Here is an 18,480-nt window from a genome sequence, read left to right as displayed (position 1 = left end):
ACTATTCCCAACAAAAACTTATGAGAAAAAACATTTGCAGTTTTAGACTTATAACTAACAACAATTGAAGCACAAACAGATGATTGTTATTACCATATCTTATCACTCGTGTCATCATCCAACATATCAACAAAAATGAATATGCTACAACAAAGGCTAAAGTAAATACGGTAGAAGACAAACAACCTCCAAAAGGTATAAGAGAAAACTTGATCACAAAAATAAAATAAATTTAAATTTTCTTGTCCCAATGAATCTAACTCCACCTTAAAGAAGAAAGGTTTTGTTTGTGGAAGGCCATAACATCATGCCCCTTAGTGCAAACATAGTGTCAAGAAAGACAATTCTCTAAAGGCAAAATATAGCTTAAGGATAGATATAATTGTTGTTATCGTGAGTGAAGCTTATATCAATGTGAGCAAATGGATAGTTGACTTTTGGGATAGATAGCACATTTGTACAAACAAAAAAGTGTTTTTCTCTTATTCTAGTGTGGAGATGGAGAAAAACAAGTTTATCTGACAACTCGTCCTAGAAAAAGGAAAACTATTCTTCTAAAGCTCAGATATAGGAAGACTGTGGCTTTAAGATATGTGTTTCATTTTTAGTCTATTAGAGTTAACTTAATTTATTGTTAGGAAAGGTTAGTATGCAACCTAAATCCTAACAAGACAACGAACCAAAAAAGGAAGTTTAAAAATAAAGACTTTAGAGTCGCCACGTAGTATATTATGGAAAACTATGAAAATTATTGAAAAGATATAGCAAGGACTACGAAACTAGATTCTAGGTTAGAAAGTCGATTATGTATAGGAAAGGTGTTAGTGCCCTACAACGTTTGTCCTACCTTTAGTTAAATTAAATGTGCAAAAAGACATGTGATTCCTAAAATATTTAGTTTTTCCCAAAATACAAGAAAACACGGTTTGAAAAGAAACAAAAATATTTTTATTTTTATTTTTGGGTTCCGACAAGGATGTACCTCACTTCTACGTATTTTCATTCAAAATGGAAAATAAAGAATTACGTAGTTCTTAAAAAAACTATTTGAAAAAGTGATTTGATTTTTTATTTGGTGAACCTGACAAAGGTTGACCTCACTCCTACGTATATTTTTATTCATGTTGGACAATAATTGATGACATAGTTCTTAAAAAAACTAGATATCATGTTATGCGAGTAATCAAACATACACAATAATGAATGAGGAAAAATATTTTGTTATGATTTTTAGGAAAAGACATTTGTTTTTTTAACATTAAAAGAATTAGTGCTAAGAATTAAGAAATAGTACAAGTATAAAAATATATTTTGCATATGACCACAAAATTATAAAAATGAAATAACAAATAATGGAAATGACTAATAGCATAAATAATAGACCTAAAAGAAAAGCCCTAAATTAAGTGTAAAAAACACATATAATATTAAAATAAAAATATAATGAAAAATTAAGAATGTATAAATAAATAAATAAATTAGCATTTTCACATATAAGAAATGAAAAACAAAATACTCCTATTACAAAATGACAAGGAATGAATTTCAATGGGTTTAGTAATAAAGAAAGCCATAATAATAAATGAGTTTTTATAATGAGAAGAGGTTTAGGGTTTTGGATAGGACTCCAACATCATGTTGCATAAAGAAATTGGTTCAAATGCTTAGAGGAAATTACTTAGATGCTCTATTTTTTCCATTTGGTCTTTCTTTTTTTATTTTATTTTTTTATTGCTTTTACTTTATTATTACTATTATTATTTTTTATTGCTTTTACCTTTTACTTTATTCATATCAGTTGTCTTCCACCCCCCTTTCTAATCAACCTTATAGCTCTAAAATGTTAGTGGGCGGAGTTGAATCCACAACCTCTCACATCCTCCCTTCTAACTTTTGCCACTAAGCCAACCTTGTAAATTCGGGTATTGACATATTTGAACTTGACAAGATTGTTATGACAAAACGAATGTGTTTATGGGGCAAGGATATTGTGAAGGTCCTTTTGTACTTAACATTTATGAAGTTGTTAATCAAATTAAATTTTATGCTTATATTGTTGATTCTTTTGATGTGTTTCATGCTAGATTAGGACATGTAAACTCTTTGTATGTTATTAAATTGTCATAACTAGGATTAATTAAGATTAGAGCGATGAAACATATTTGATTTCTTAATGATTTGCGCCGAATGATTCAAGGAGAAATTGAGATTGAATCATCATACAACCATGTAAACACAAGATTAGAGCTGTCAAAATGGGTCGCTCGGCCCGGCCTGACCTGGCCCACCACGGGTTGGCCACTTAGTGAGCCAACCCAACCCGACTCACTTATAAGCGAGTCGTAAAACTTTGAACCCAGCTCGGCCCACCATGGGTTGGTAAGTTAAATGGGTTAGCTCACTAGCCCACTTAATTAAAATAATTTTTTTTCTTAAGTCATAAATTATAATTCAGATTAAAATTTAAATAAACTTCAATACAATCTAAATACAATCCAAAATGATATTAAACTCCAATACAAACCAAAATAAAAAAGAAAAACAAATTACTATATAAGATCAAAGCATTCTTGTCACTTATCCAACTATAATATTAGAGTCTTGAATGGATAAATCCACAACATTTTCACCTATTGAAGTATCTTTTTTATCCCCATCTATTTGGAGTTGAAGCTAGGTTTCCATTTGTCAACTCACTAATGTGTTTAGTTGAAAAAACAACCTACCATTGCAAAGTCCAACATAATGTGTGTGACCATACGGGTTGGTGGCCAAACCGGCTCATCACGGGTTCAACCTGAGTGAGCCAGATTCTTGGTGAGTCGGATAAAAAATTAACCCATACTTACATTTGTAAAAAAAGTTTAGCCCAACCCGGCCCAAACCCGTGGTGGACCAGGTTGACCCATGGGTTCTGACCCACTTTGACGGCTCTACACAAGATACTTGACAAAAACAAGCAAGATAATAAAAAAACAAGTAGAAACAACACAAAAATAGAGAAAGGACCAAGAACTTAGCTTAAACCGAGAGGTTGTGGCTTGAGTTGGCTCTAAATACCACTTGGTGACCCTCCTTTCATGCGTTGGTTGGAACAAGGAGGCTCCATGGCTTGGATGCAGCGGAAGAGGATGCAGAAATGTGTTTCGATGGTGGTGATTGAGTGGTAATGAAGGAACTCTAAAAAGGTTGGGTCAATATTAGAGGAGGAAGGCTATAGGAGATTCTAGAATAATGCTCTAGCTAGGTGACTCTCAAAGAATAATTGTGGAGTAATCTCAACATCATAACATTGCACATTCAAGAGTGAAAATTACAAGGTGTGGAGACCTTCATTTATAGTAGAAGGTAGTCTCCAAATGCAATATAAATCAACACCTAAGTGAAATGCAAATGTAGCACATGCTAATTAGGAAATGGTGTTTAGATCTAGATCTAACTTCCTAGATTCACTTTTCAAGGATCACTTGCCATGTGGCATGTCATGCTTCCCACATTTGCATCATGTGCTAAATGTGCAATGCATGGAACAACCTAGCAAATGTCTCGGCCTTGGCATTTGGAATTGGGCTTTAATGGACTCAATTTCAAAAGTTAGGTGCATTATGAACCAATCTACTTTCTAGAATTTGTGCAAATTATTGAAAGTTTGGCCTAATACATGACTAAATTTAAAACTACACTAATGAACTTTTAGGAAGCTTGATGTCCTCCCTGACCCATGAGAGAAGCATCTGGAGTCTTTTAGATCCATGAGAGGGCATAATGATTGGCCTTTGATTGAGTCTATGGCTAGACCAAAGTCAACAAAAAACATGTCATTTTGTAAAATATTAAACTGAAATTTTAGGTTTAACTCATACTTATATTTAAAAACTTAATTTTACCACTAGTTTTCGTTGAAGCTTTTGTAAAACCAATTGGGTAAATACAAGTTAAAACAATGATTTTAGTCTCAGATACACTGCAAGAAAGCTAATATTAGATATACTAAATGTGAGTAAACAAGTATTCATCATATACCCTCATACTTGCTCTTTTGCATTTTTTGGAAAGCTCTCATGGAATTCAAGAATGGTCAACATTATAAAAAACAAAAACAAAATAATGATAAGAGTAGGCAAAATACAACTTTCAACAAATCAATAAATCATGAAAAATGTGAGTGAAATTCCCTATATTAGTCGATAAGAAAGTAACTTGAATCAAAAGGTAAATCAAATATGATAGAGTTTACTTAAGATAAACTCTCCAACTCTGGTATTTAGCTTTGTATATACGCTAAGAGCACTTATGCAAACAAATATTACCATAACTTAGCAAAACTCCAACATCCACAACCATTGAATAACATGCAATCAAAGATCAAGAAGTCTTTATATGAGTTGTAATAGGATAGAGGTGAAGGTAGGTAAATTTAGAGACTAAAATTTTCAAAATCCAAAAAAATTAAATAAAGGGACAATCGGGAACACATTAAAAAACAACTGCGAGTTTATGCAACTTTAAAATTACAATTGGACTCTTTTTTGTATCTTTGATTTCTTTACTTCTTGCACAAGTCACTCTCTCTCTTTCTCTCTCTCTCTCTCTCTCTCTCTCTCTATATATATATATATATATATATATATATATATATATATATATATATATTTCTTTAAAAGAAAAGGTTAAAAAAGAGAAAATTTTAAATAAACAAGAATTAAATGTTGTAACAAACACTATCAAACTCTATATTAGATGATATGTAAAGCCGCTACATGAAATAATGTATGGAATAAGATATCATGTTAGACACTTACATAAAATGAGTTTGAAATAATGTTATACATTAGATCCTTTCTAAGTGAACACAAAAAAAAAAGTTAAGAATTTTATGTACCAGTAATAAAACAACAAAATAGAAAAATGAAATTAACAAAAACAAACTAGAAAAGAAAAATATGTAGACAAAAGAAAGAAAACTAGATAATGAATTTACGATGAATTTCCTGACAATAGGTCAAATTTGGTCTTTATCATTTCCACAATCAAATTAGAGAGTAAACGTCTAATTCATTGATGGTCGTCAATTGAAGGAATACATGTTTAATGCAGAAGTCTATTGATGATGGGTTTAGAGACTTGGCCCATCCAAAAGGGTTGCGGTGATTGGAGCCGAAGGCTGGTTTATCCAAATGGTTAGCTGTGTGCATTATTGGAAGTCACGTTAAGCTTGCTTGAAATGTGTTAAGTGAAGCGATGGAGGCAGCTGACTTTATCTTTAGCGGTACGTTAGTGTAACAGCAGCTGAACCCGCTTTTGTTAGAGCTAAGAGAAAAAGAGGAGAAAGAGCAACGAGAGAAAGAAGAAAAAAAAAATGTTAAAGACTTCCAAACAAGAGGAGGATTCTCGCCTAACACCCCTTACATGGTTGAGACAGAATCTTTGAAGAGGGATTGCAATAATTTGAATTGTTGTTTCCATTTACATCATAATTATGCTTTTTCATAAGGAAAATTTACTGACTCGTATCTTCCCATTCTTTTCCCTTTTGTCCGATTCATCTATTGGTTCATCTGGGGTTTACCCCCTTTCTGTCCGAGACACAAATCCGCACCCACAATCTGAAACGAGGCATTCATCACTATCCAATGAGATATATACGTTGTCTAACATGGATGAGTATGATATTATGATGTTTATGACAACTTAAGATGAAATGGTTGAATGAGACTACGTTTTCACATTGTAATCACTTGTGTAAAAGGTGGCGCAGGACATATACTTAGAGATATACTTGATGACATATCTATATACTCTGGACGAGGAGGCACATATCAAGTTGATTTACACGCACTATCATAACTACATACATATATAGGTCATATCATATGATACTCTTTTCTATGTAAGATGAGTAATGTTGGCATAATTAATTACAAAAGTAATAATCAAAAACACATTCTGCAATCAAATAATTTGTATCTAATGACAGCCAATCAAACCAGTTTACACTACAAAAATTGATTTCCTTATGTATATAATATTTAGTTCATGTTTCATAGGTATATCAAATCTAAGCTAAAACCCAGTCAGATATACATAAACTCATGGGACCTCAAACACAAACAGCTTCCGTTTCCTGATGCACACGCCTGCTCTCAATGAATGTCATTCGAAATTTCTTAAATCTTCCATCCTTTATTGCTTCCCTTATTACACGAAAGAACATCAGGTAGTGGTGTGTATTATGGCTGCAAAATTCAGTATAGATTAATGCTTGCATATTTAAAGTATTAATTATTGTTTGATACTATAATTTGAAGTAAAGGAACTCATACATTTCTAGCAGAGTCTGTGCCAGCATTTCATGAACATTAAATAAGTGATTGATGTATGCTTTAGTATGATTCTGGCATGTATAGCAGGTGCAGTTTCCTAAAATGGGGGACATATCTTTCCTGCATGAAAACACAAGCAGAAAGATGAGTAAAAAAGGTGATTTTAAATTTATTTCATTTTTAATCAATATTTTCTTTGCTGGAATATCAGTTCTCAAAACGGTAACAGAATGGTATCATCCTAACCTGACTTGTTTTCACTAATCTTTCCAATACCCCCAGTTTGGTTAATTGAAGAGGAAAGGATGGAGAAGGAGAGCATTTGATATGGTGTGTCTGATGGGAAGGAAAAGAGATTTTTTTTTTTTTAAAAGTGTTGGTACTCACTATTATTTATATTCATTTCTTCTATATCTCTTGAACTAAACACCTCCAATGCTCATCTATTTCCACTTTAACAACTTATTTCTATCACATGTATTTCTTTCCTCTCAACTAAAACAGGGCATGAAAACTAGATTAATTAAAAACTATAACTAAATCAAGTTTCATAAAGTTCAGGCTAATAAATAGTATCAAAATCAGAAAGCAGTTAAAGTGATCCTGACCTATAAACTTTTGCTCTCAAATTTATTTTAGTCAAGTCCCTTTCAACCTGGCATCTCTGAAAATCATATTGATTTCCACCCTTGTCCAGCGAAAACGTGAGTGCAAATCCTCCAAGTGTAAGGGAATATATGTACCTATGAAACATAAGAGAAACCATCAAAATTCCATAACACAATAGATCATGAAATTAGGGATATTGAGCAAATGAAAATTGGAATAAGCTACTAACGTTGAATCAAAAAGATCAATCCCAGCATCAATTCCTTCCAAGATTTCCTCTGTAAAGTTGAAATCAGTTTTAAGCACACAATAAATTTGTATTCCAACTCAATAAATAGACCATTTTAAGAAGCATGAGTTCTATAGAGTAGCTGAACACGTGTAAATAGAACAATCATGATGGGTTCTTATCAACTTCACACTTGGTCAAAAGGATCAACATTTACAATTTCACCATCTTAATGACTGTGTTCAAGATTATGTAGCAGTTCTCAACATAATCAATTAATGATCAGCCAATTAAGTAAAATGATTGAGTCAATGAACTTTATTGATTAAAATAAGAGAAAAAAGGTAGAAGAGAAAAAGAAAAAATAACCAAATAACAAGAAACAGAAGTAAAAACATGCACTGAGCAATGCAGGAGGCTAATGAGCATTAGATATTAAACCGGGTGTACCTGGAAGCCCAAGCCCACTGATCATGCGTGGCTTTTCATCTGGCAAGACATCCTGAGAACAAGGTCAGTTTATGATCTCAAACGATATATAAATTTCACCAAGAACCAACTCTCCCCAAAGCTTAAACTATTTAATGACATGAATGAATTTGTATCTTATGATTATGTGACTCGTGTTCATCTATTATAACTTCTCTATTTCCTAATTTCCACATCTAGGAGATTTCTCAATCAAAGGAAAGTTGCATCATATTAACAATAGAAACATCCAAGAGTGTGTAGTAAAAATGAAATGGAAATGTACAGCTAACAACTACAATTCCTAAAAATGAACTCTTAAGAACTTATGGCTGCAACTAAGGCAGGATATAGTATCTGCAATTAAGGCAAGACACGTTTCAAATAGTGGAGTACTTTATCATTAACAAAAGGTATTTTGAATAAAATCATGAATAAATAATTATCATTAACAGAAGAAAGTAGAACACATCTCAGATTTCATGCACATTACTCTGCTCTGTAATCAGACTTCGTAATAACAGAGAGGCATGAGGTATCTACTTCACTCGTACACTACAATACTGATATATTGTCTTATATTAGGATAAAAAAGGGAGAATAAGTACCCACGTACTTTTCTTAGACACATAAATAGTAATATTTATGGAATATCCACAAACAGATACAAATAGTAATATGAAAATCACGTTATAATAGTATTCATTGTAATACACTTGTCAAGATTAATTAAAGTATTTTTACTTATTAAATAAAAGGTCAAATCTGTAACTGTTGTTTGTGTTGTTCTTCAATTATAATGCAAAATCCTTTAAGATAAACCTGTATTTCATATATTACAAGGTATAACCCTAATTACAATAAGAGAACAGCATAAATAGTACTTCTAGAATAGTATTTAAGTTTCCTAAATAAATCCAATTACAATGACAACTTACTGAAGTAACTAAACTACTACTGCAGTCGCACTTACTATAATGGCACTTAGAAGAGCAGGTCGCTCTTCAATCCTCTCTCCTAGACCAAATCCTCCAATCCAATAACCTACATCAGTAATTATAGATAACCAATCATATGTATCGAAACAATAGACGCATTTGAAGAACTCACATGAATTACATAGTATGAAAGAAAAATATACAAAAATATTAACTATTTTATATTGCACCTCTGGTTATGCAAATTGTGACCATTGTGACATGGAATTATTATATGGTTCAAGTATAAAAGGGTGGTATTGGTTGATAGATATGGGGAAGCATTTGTAAGGTATACAAGTGAAACAATGGAGCCACTTGAATTTGATGGCAGAGCATCATGCAGAAACAATGGAGGAGTCACAAATTGTTGATCCATTGTTCATAATGTTTAGTGTTATGTGTCTTTAATGATTTGTATGTTTTAGAATTTCTTGCAATGTTTTATTTCAAAAAAAAGAATGTAGTATTGCTTTGTTTAATTTGTCAAAGTTTAGTGTTATCGATTTGACTAGTTATGTAATGAAAAGTCATTTCTTTTTTATCGCTTGTGTTCTATTATTTGATGGTGTAAGTTGATTTTATTTGCTTGTATTAGCGCAATTAACCGTGCAGGCTTATCGTGACGGTGACTATGTGGCCTAACGTGGGTGAATGTAATGATTTAAATAGTTTGCAAACAACAAATTTTATAGTTTTGATGTCCCTGAATACAATGGAACCATATACCAATTTGCTAATGTAGTTCCCTCTATTGCAAGTGCAGTCTCAGCTGGCTCTGCATTTGCTATTTTAGTTTCCTCTGCTGCAGGTGTAGTGTCGGCTGGCTCTGCATTTTGGATGGATTCGGCTAGCTCAAATCTAAAAAGTGGGGATTCTACTACTATAATTGGATAGGTGTTCTCCCCGCCAATGACAGCTTTGGGGTAAAAAGGCTGATTCTCAAAATAGGGGACATCCATGGTGTGGCAAAATTTCCTGGTTTGAGGTGAATAGCATTTGTACCCCTTTTAGTATGGGAAGTAGCCGAGGAAAATGCGTTTGATGGATTTCTCTTTTTCTTTCTTCTTCATTTGTCAAAGTCTTGTGTCAATTATATTATATGCAAGCGGATAATACAATGAGGTATATATTTCATGGGGATTTGGATCAATGCAAGATGAGATTGGTTGGAAAGGGATACTGTTAGGTTTTTTATTAGTAGAAACCTGATTAAGTGTCTCACTCACACACAAAGATCATTCACAATCTGCAATGTACTAAATATACCTCGTGTATTGTATAGTATTCGAAAAGAAACAACGCAACATGTACAACCTTCCAGGACAATGCTCCCGGCCTAGACAGGATTGTCATAATCCTGCCCACTCTCCTAACAGACAAAAACAAAAACATTCCCTGACACAAGCCTACCTCTCAACTATATATAGAATTTCAACACCGAAAGTCTCTACCCTTAAAACCTCCTAACCAACTCCATATTTTTTAACGAACTTCCTCCTAACATATACATTCAATACCCTATCAGATACCCACATACCAATAAAATAGATTATGACGAGACATGTGCCCTAATAGTAAAAGTGAATAAATTGAGATTGTATTCTATCCTCAATTACCCACTTTGGTTAGGACGTGCAATAGTTTGATGTTAAAAATGTATGACTTCTCTTAGTATCACTTAAGTAGGTTAGCATCCAATACATTTTGTTGTGTTCAACATGAGGAACTCCTGTATTGTTATTAGTTGAGGACCCTTCCTAATGAATGCAACTCTTCACATTGTTAAACATAATCCAAAGCTCTCTTAGATAAGTCGTTAGCTGATCCATGGGGACTTGCAGCTCAGTATTACAAGACCTGATATCTCTTATATTGTGGGAGTTGTTAGTCAATTCATACATAATTCTCACATTGATCACTAAAATGCTAAAATTTGCATTCTTAGATATATCAAAAGGGCTAAGACAAGGATTGTTGAGTAAGGACAAAGGAAATACTCAAATTATAGGATATTGTATTGGGCTAGTTGTCCCATTGACAGAAGATCCAACATGGGGATATTGTGTATTTGAAGGGATTATTGTCTCTTGGAAGAGAAAGAAACAAAATGTTATTGTCCTATCCTTTACAGATGTTAAATATAGACCCATGGCTTTGGCCATTTGTGAACTTGTGTGGATTAAATAACTCCTATAAGAGGTGGAATTTTGTGAAGGAGAGCAAATGAAGTTGATATTCCATCTTTGGTAAAAGGAGTTATTTCCCATTTGACTTGATTCACTCTGATGTTTTGAGACCTGTCTTAGAATCTATTTATAGTTAAAATGGTTCATTAGTTTTGATGATGAGACCTGTTTTATAATCTATTTATGGATAAAGTGGTTCGTTACTTTTGTTGATGATTGTATTAGTGTCATATGAAAATACATTATGGAAAGAAATTGAGGTCTCAACATTTTTTGTTAATTTTTCCTTTATGTCCAAAATCAATTTCAAAAAAATATAAAACGAATTAGTTTTGATAATGGTACTAAATATGGGTCAAAAGTTCTCCAAATTCGTTTTATAATGATATTTTTCATGAACTAGCACGTGTTAACACTCCACAACAAAACAAAGTAGCAAAAAGGAAGCATTGTCATTTTTAGAGGTAGCTAAAACCTTCCTTTTCCATATGTATATTCCATAACCTAATCCCTTTGGATGTCTACCTCGGAGTTCCTATTTAAGAAAATCATATAATTGGAAGTGAAGAGAGCTCTCCTATAGATAAAATCAAATACTAGATATTGGTAGGAAAACTTACTTATCACACATGTGATGTGACCACATATTGTTTATGCAGTTAGTGTGGTAAGTCAGTTTATGCATGATCTGAGAGAAAGACACATGTAAGCAATTGAGAAAATTCTTCAATACTTGAAGCCAGGCCTAGGAAAGGAACTATTTTTCAAGAACGAAGACACTTTGACCCTGCAAATATATATAGATGCAAACCATGAAAGTTTTGTTATTGACAAAAATTTACATATGGATATTGTTTGTTTCTTGGAGAAAGTCTAGTGAGTTGGAAAAGTTAAAAATAGGATATGTTCTAGTGCAGAAGTTGAACTTGGAGTCTTACTTAAGGTGTGTGAAGGACTTTGGATGAAGATCATACTTGATGACCTTAAAATAAAGATTGACATCCCTATGCAATATCCATAATTCAACCATGAGCATTGTGATAACTAGTCAACCATGAGCATTATCCATAATACATTCCAACATGATAGGACCAAACATATTAAAATTGATAAGCATTTCATCAAAGATAATCTTCATAGGGCCCAAGTGGTTACAACTCATACACCTACAGGATTTCACATAGCCGAAATTTTCACTAGAGTTTCCTCAAGGCAAATTTCAGGATCTTGTAGGTAAGTTTGGAATGATGTAAATAGAAAATTATTAGGACGAAAAGTATTCTTAGTATCTCCATCATAGTACTTAGGAAAAAATATCTTAAGAAAATTTCTATTCGTTTTCAACATATTTCTTTTTTAAAGTTTTTTATTATGACAAATAGAGATGGTGACAATGTAAGTGGTGTGATTCCTATCAATAAAATAATTCTTTATGATTCAAGCCATACACACACACACACACACACAAGCTAACTACAACAATTCATTGATTTTTATCATTCAAATTCAAGTGACAAAAAGAAAAATAACAGGTAATTATTAAAATCAAACAACAAATTGAAAGGAAAATTTTACAACATTGTAATTGTTGTAACATTTCTATTCCACAAACTCAAATCTTGTTTAATTTCTTTTAACTGAATTTCTTTAAATTTGTAACTGTATATTGGGATTCTATTGAAGAATCAATCAAAGCCCAATTTAGCTTTGCATTCTCGGCAATGGATAGAAGAAGGCAAGGAAGGCACGTGCTCATTGGTGACTTGGAGAGCAAGTTACACAAGAAGGAAAGCATGAACAAGAAAGCTTATTCTCGACATCTAGGATAGATCTTACAAGACCATCTATTTGAAATTTGAATTTTTCCTCTCAGTTCATTTCAATTTTGAAAAATATTTTCTAGAGCATTGTCTCTTGAAATACTGATCCTCTTTCTTTTAAGTGTTATCTTGAAATTCTTTGGACTTCAAGTGGTAATTCTACACCTCACTTATCTTGAGCTAGTCCCAGGTGGCGTTTTCTCCATTTGTCATCCGCATCTTTTTTATTTCTTAGTTTGGCCATATTCGAGCACACTACCCGTTCTTAATATGTTCTATTCACGTCATTGTTTCCAATCTTATTCTTATATTGTTCTTAGTTTCATGTTATGTTCTTGTCGTGTTTGAATCTGTGAATCAAAGCTCATCCATGATTTATTTAATGTTTTAATCAAATATGAGATTCATTCCAAGGTTGCAATCTTGCAAGGAAATTGAAACTTATGAAAGCTTACAATGCATATTTGTCCTCTATCATAGCATCTCCAACCTTAGAATAGATTGCTTTATAGTCTTCCTATATCTCCTTAGCTATCTTCATAAACAGGTAAGCACAACTAACTTTTGGTTTCGTGGCATTCCACAACAATGACATTACAACCTCATCTCCCCATGTTGCAGATTTAGGATTTGAAAAATTAGGAGCATGGTCAATGAAGATGACTTTATTAAATTTATTCCCCTTCCCTTTTAGAAAGGTTTGGAAAAAATGAGACCATTATAGGTAATTTTTCCCATTGAATGACAGGCTAGGTTAGATGTTTTACAGTTTTACATTACCAAAATTGTCTTATTGGTTAAGGGATTTCTTTGCATCAGGCATCTTGGAGGTTTGAAGTATTGCAATGCAGGCCTAGAGAGAATACAGCAGAAGGAAAAGGGATTGCAGCAATGTAGGCTATGCAGATGATTAGACAAGCTCCCAAGGATTTTGTTTGGAGATCTGATATCATGTCAGAAAAATTGGTTTTGATGATTTTCATAGAAGAGCAATTGCTCGTAAAGAGAATACAAAAAAATCTAATTATGGAAAATCCTAATTTACTGGAATATAATAGGCACAATATATCCTATAATTCAGAATCATTGATTCTGTAATATAAATACAAAATCTCCTAATGATGCAATAAAATCTGTACAAGGAAGTATCCTGTGTGGGGGAATATTATCTTCAACATATTTTTAGAGATTCTAACACCAAAAGAAGTGTAAACACATTAACACCAATATATATATAAAAAAAACCTGATACATTTCGCTTGGCTACCTCCACAGCACACCGCTTCCTTTCATCCAAATTTGGGCCTCCAACAATCGCACCAAAGACTGACCCAGCTGCCTAATTTTCAGACATTAATATAATTAAACTAGTTAATTTTATTGATTACAAAATGAGATGATGATTCATAGACTTCAAAATAGTTAACCATACGGGAGGAAAAGATTTTCATTAGATGCAAACCTCACCATACAAGCCAATTTTGCAAGGTTGAGATAGATTTAAAGTCTATTCTCTAAGATTATTGTTCTAATATAAGATTTCATATCTAATAAAAATAAGAGCTAGAATTAGATTTATGATTTGTCAATAACTATACATGCCCCAGGTTTTCACATATTTGGGCATAATTATAACACTGAAATTCTTTTCTCCAAGAAAACATTGAAAATCTTAGCCTGAGTATGTCAGTCGCCAGAATAAGTCACATTCTGAAGGCTAAACGATATTACTGAAAAATTAAGGTAAAGTGAACCATTGTGCTGATAAATTGGACTGGGATTTGGTAAATAGGGATCAGTTTAAATGGTATTCTTTTATGCCTCATAGCATTGGTTTGGATTTTCTTTATAATAAATAACAACTTTCTATGTATAGGGGTGTTTAGCTTCTTTTGAAGCTTGTCTTATATTTTTTAATCATGGGTTTGGTCTACTCCCCCCATGATTCATTATTCTTCTTTTTTCCTTTTAATAATATTTTCTCAAGTGATGACAAATGATAGATGTTCTTTGAGATGTCAGCATAACGGAGATATTAAAGTGCATAGTGATGACTAACATGAGTTTTTTACTAAAAAAAAGTGAAACAAAGTATTCAAAGTTGGAGATCAGAACTTTTACAAGGTCAGCAGCAGAATAGTGAAGTGAGAAGTCACAAAAATGCCTTTTGTAGTGTTTGAATAAAAAGTAAAGACAAATAAAAAGAAACCAAAAATTCACATTTCCTTAGAAAAACTGCGTCAGCCAAGTGGAAGCAAAGATCATTTCATGGTAAAAGTTCTAGGGTCTTTCTAGATCCCATTATATGCTGTTAATGACAAGTAAAAGAAACCCCGCCTGTGATGACAATGTTTTCACATTCATCATTCGCTATTACTTAATTTGGAACTCATTTTCGTCTTCCCAACTAATAGACTCAAATTACGACAAAACATTATTGAACCCACATTCATTATGGTTATTAAGTTTATGAGAATTCATGAACTTCAGGAAGCAATTCATATCACTGGTAGAATAAAAGAAGAAAACACAAATTGTCCTTTACCGGATTTAATGCAAGGCAATCGTCGAGCCATCGCACGGTTCTATCTACTGAGGTTTTGTTCCTTTTTTCAGACACCCAAGCAGGTACCTCATCAGCCAAAGTGGCCCATATATTTGGCCTCATGCATGAAATCATTTCAACATAATCTTTGGGTTTAACCTGGCCATGCCAATGTACGATTGGAAGATACATTAGATTCATCCTAATTTAAAATGCAAAACTACAGCAGAGAGTATAGAGCATTTTAAGGTAAGGCAGACAGCAATTGACAGTATATTTACCGATAAACGACCACAAGGAGTCTCAAAAGATGGTCCGAGTTTGGTAGCTCCCTTAGACTCAGGAAGGCATTGGATGGAATCCCTGGCTACTGCCGCAATTCCATATTGGTGCAAACTAAGCATCTGGTGAAGGCCTCCTATTTTTGATATTGTGGTTGAAGCAAGACCTTCCAAACTAGAAAATTGGACGAGAGGACAATCAGAACAATATGAACTACATTATGAAAATTGGACGCGTTAATACTTACAAGTGGAGTGGGGAAATTTGAAGGAGATGGGAATCCGGAAAAGGAAGAGAAGGGAGTAGGTCAGGGGCGATAAAATGTGGAAGCCCTTTACGAGTGGATAGGAGAAGAGCGGGCGTCTCTATGGGTTTTGGGCAGTTGCCCAACTCCAGTGCTCCTGCCCGTCCCCCACTGCAACATGCCTTCTTTACCATAAACTTCATCTGCATGTTGCAGTCGAGTCGAAGCCGCAGCGTTGTTTCTGATGCAAAATGGTATCTTTACTGGTTTCTTCACCCCGGTCTTTTCACCGGATTATAAAAAGAAAATATACTAATATGAAAATTTAATTTACAAAAATAAAATAAAGGTTAAATCAATCATTAGATATCAAGTTTGTATTTTTTTTTCAAGATTTTATTTTGAAAATTTTGTTATTAGTTTTTTTCTTTGTAATGCATTAATAATATTAATTATGTGTAATGTGTTAGCACATTTATTATTGGGAAAGGTTAATTGGTGAGTACCGGTTAAGAATGGTTTTTTTATTTTTACATTGAAAGTTTAAATAATTAAATATATTAATTAAGATATTATAAATGTATATAAAAATTTTATAAAAATAAAAATATCTTTTTAAATTTGTAGACAATAACATACACAAGAATGATTTTGGAATTTTGAAGTCTTTACTAAAAAGAAAAAAAATCTTTGATGAGAGTCTCTCAAGGTGAAAGTTTCAAATGTCAATATGGTAAACCTTTGAAAGGTATGTCTTTAAGTTTTACAAAAATTTTAATACTTTAATTATGTTTAATTATATTTAATTTTTAACTCTGGTGGCACTTCCTTATGTTTAATTATATTTAATTTTTAACAACATTAAAATATGGTTTAATTATGCCTTTGGTCCGTATTTTGGAGTCAAAATCTCAAATTGGTACCCGAATTTTTAAAAGTCTCAAATTGGTCCCCTTTTTAGTTTAAAAGTCTCAAGTTTGCCCTTTCCGTTAAGTCTGGTTAAACGCCGTTTGTGGTTGCTTAGGTGAATTTTTCTTACTGAAACGTGTCAATTACAGGTGGAATGACGTGCAAACATTTATTTATTTAAGCCAACAGCAATGTTGGATTTGAAATCCCTAATTTTATTTTCATCTTCTCCTATCTTCTCTCATGAATCCAGCCAATTGTGGGTCTTGTGGGTCCTGTTCAAGTTCAAATCTTGGAGGAAAGCAGAAGAGTAGCGTCAATTTTTGTAGTGCAGGTGGGTGTAGAAGCGTCAATGTCACGCCCAGTTGCTATTGTGGTGATAAGGTTGTGTTGAGAACTGCGAAAAGGAAAAAGATTTTGGGGTTGTCCAAACTTCAAGGTAATGTTATTTGTAATTTCTGTATTGTTTTTGTGTAAATTTTTTGTGTTTTTTGATAAAAACAGGTGTAACCCGAAACCCGTAACCTGAAACCTGAAACCCAAAACATCAAACCCGAAACTTGAAACCCCAAATTCGAAACCCAAACCCCAAACCCGATACCCGAAATTCCAAACCCGATACCCGAAACCCAAAATCCGTAACCTGAAACACGAAACCCCAAACCCTAAACCCGAAACCCGAAACCCGAAACCCCAAACCCGAAACACAAAACCCACAACCCGAAACTCGAAACCCGAAACTCGAAACCCCATACCCCATACCTCAAACCCCAAACCGGACACCCGAAATTCCAAACCCTAAATCCGTAACCTGAAACCCAAAACCCCAATCCTGAAACCCTAAACCCGAAACTCGAAACCCGAAACTGAAAAACCGTACTTCGAAACCCGTAACTCGAAGCCCCAAACCCGAAACCCATAACCCGAAACTTCAAACTCCAAACCCGAAACACGAATCCCGAAACCGAAAACTTGTAACTCGAAACCCTAAACCAGAAACCTGTAACCCGAAACCTGTAACCTGTAACCCGAAACCGAACACTCGTAACCCGAAACTGGAAACATTTAACCCGAAACCCTAAACCGGAAAGCTGTAACCCGAAACCCGAAACCCCAAACATCAAACCCGAAACCTGAAACTCGAAACCCAAAACCCCAAATTCGAAACCCCAAACCCAATACCCGAAATTCCAAACACTAAACCCGAAACCCAAAACCCGTCACCTGAAACCCGAAACCCGAAACCTAAAACCTGAAACCTGAAACCCGAAATCTGAAACCCGAAACCCGAAACACAAATCCTGAAAAACAAAACTGGAAACATTTAACCCGAAACCCTAAACCGGAAAGTCGTAACCCAAAACTCGTAACCGGAAAGTCGTAACCTAAAACCCCAAACTCGAAACTCGAAACCCAAAACTGGAAAACTAGGGTTTAGGGTTTCAGGTTACGGGTTTCGGGTTACGGCTTTCCGGTTTAGGGTTTCGGGTTCAATGTTTCAGGTTTCAAGATTTGTGTTTCGGGTTTCCAGTTTCGGGCTTAGAGTTTCGAGTTTCGGGTTTCGGGTTTAGGGTTTGGGGTTTCGGATTTCGGGTTACGGGTTTCAGGTTTCAGGTTATAGGTTTCCGGTGTCGGGATTCGTGTTTCGAGTTTGGGGTTTCAAGTTTCGGGTAACGAGTTTCGGGGTATGAGTTACGGGTTTCGAGTTTCGGGTTATGGGTTATGGGTTTCGGGTTACAGGTTTCGGGTTTAGGGTTTCGGGTTTCGGGTTTGAGGTTTCGGGTTTCGGGTTTCGGGTTTCCAGTTTGGGGTATTTTGTTTAGGGTTTGGGGTTTCAGATTTCGGGTTACGGGTTTCAGGTTTCGCGTTACAGGTTTCCGGTGTT

General features: G+C 33.9%; 1 protein-coding gene across 1 annotated transcript; it reads right to left on the bottom strand.

Moving 5' to 3' along the window:
• Nucleotides 1-5,891: 5,891 nt before the first annotated feature.
• On the bottom strand, nucleotides 5,892-15,966 carry LOC114168182 (queuine tRNA-ribosyltransferase accessory subunit 2-like). Its single transcript, XM_028052921.1, has 10 exons — nucleotides 15,690-15,966; nucleotides 15,442-15,616; nucleotides 15,161-15,319; nucleotides 13,861-13,954; nucleotides 8,603-8,673; nucleotides 7,612-7,663; nucleotides 7,162-7,210; nucleotides 6,932-7,066; nucleotides 6,324-6,443; nucleotides 5,892-6,236 (listed from the first exon to the last, which is right to left on the bottom strand). The coding sequence occupies exons 1-10, from the start codon at nucleotides 15,893-15,895 to the stop codon at nucleotides 6,101-6,103; spliced, it is 1,197 nt and encodes a 398-aa protein (XP_027908722.1). The 5' UTR covers nucleotides 15,896-15,966; the 3' UTR covers nucleotides 5,892-6,100.
• Between the last annotated feature and the right edge of the window lie 2,514 nt (nucleotides 15,967-18,480).

This window comes from Vigna unguiculata, chromosome 11 (assembly GCF_004118075.2).
Source record: "Vigna unguiculata cultivar IT97K-499-35 chromosome 11, ASM411807v1, whole genome shotgun sequence".
Classification (NCBI taxonomy): Eukaryota; Viridiplantae; Streptophyta; class Magnoliopsida; order Fabales; family Fabaceae; genus Vigna; species Vigna unguiculata.
This window is presented reverse-complemented; position numbering and strand designations above follow the sequence as displayed.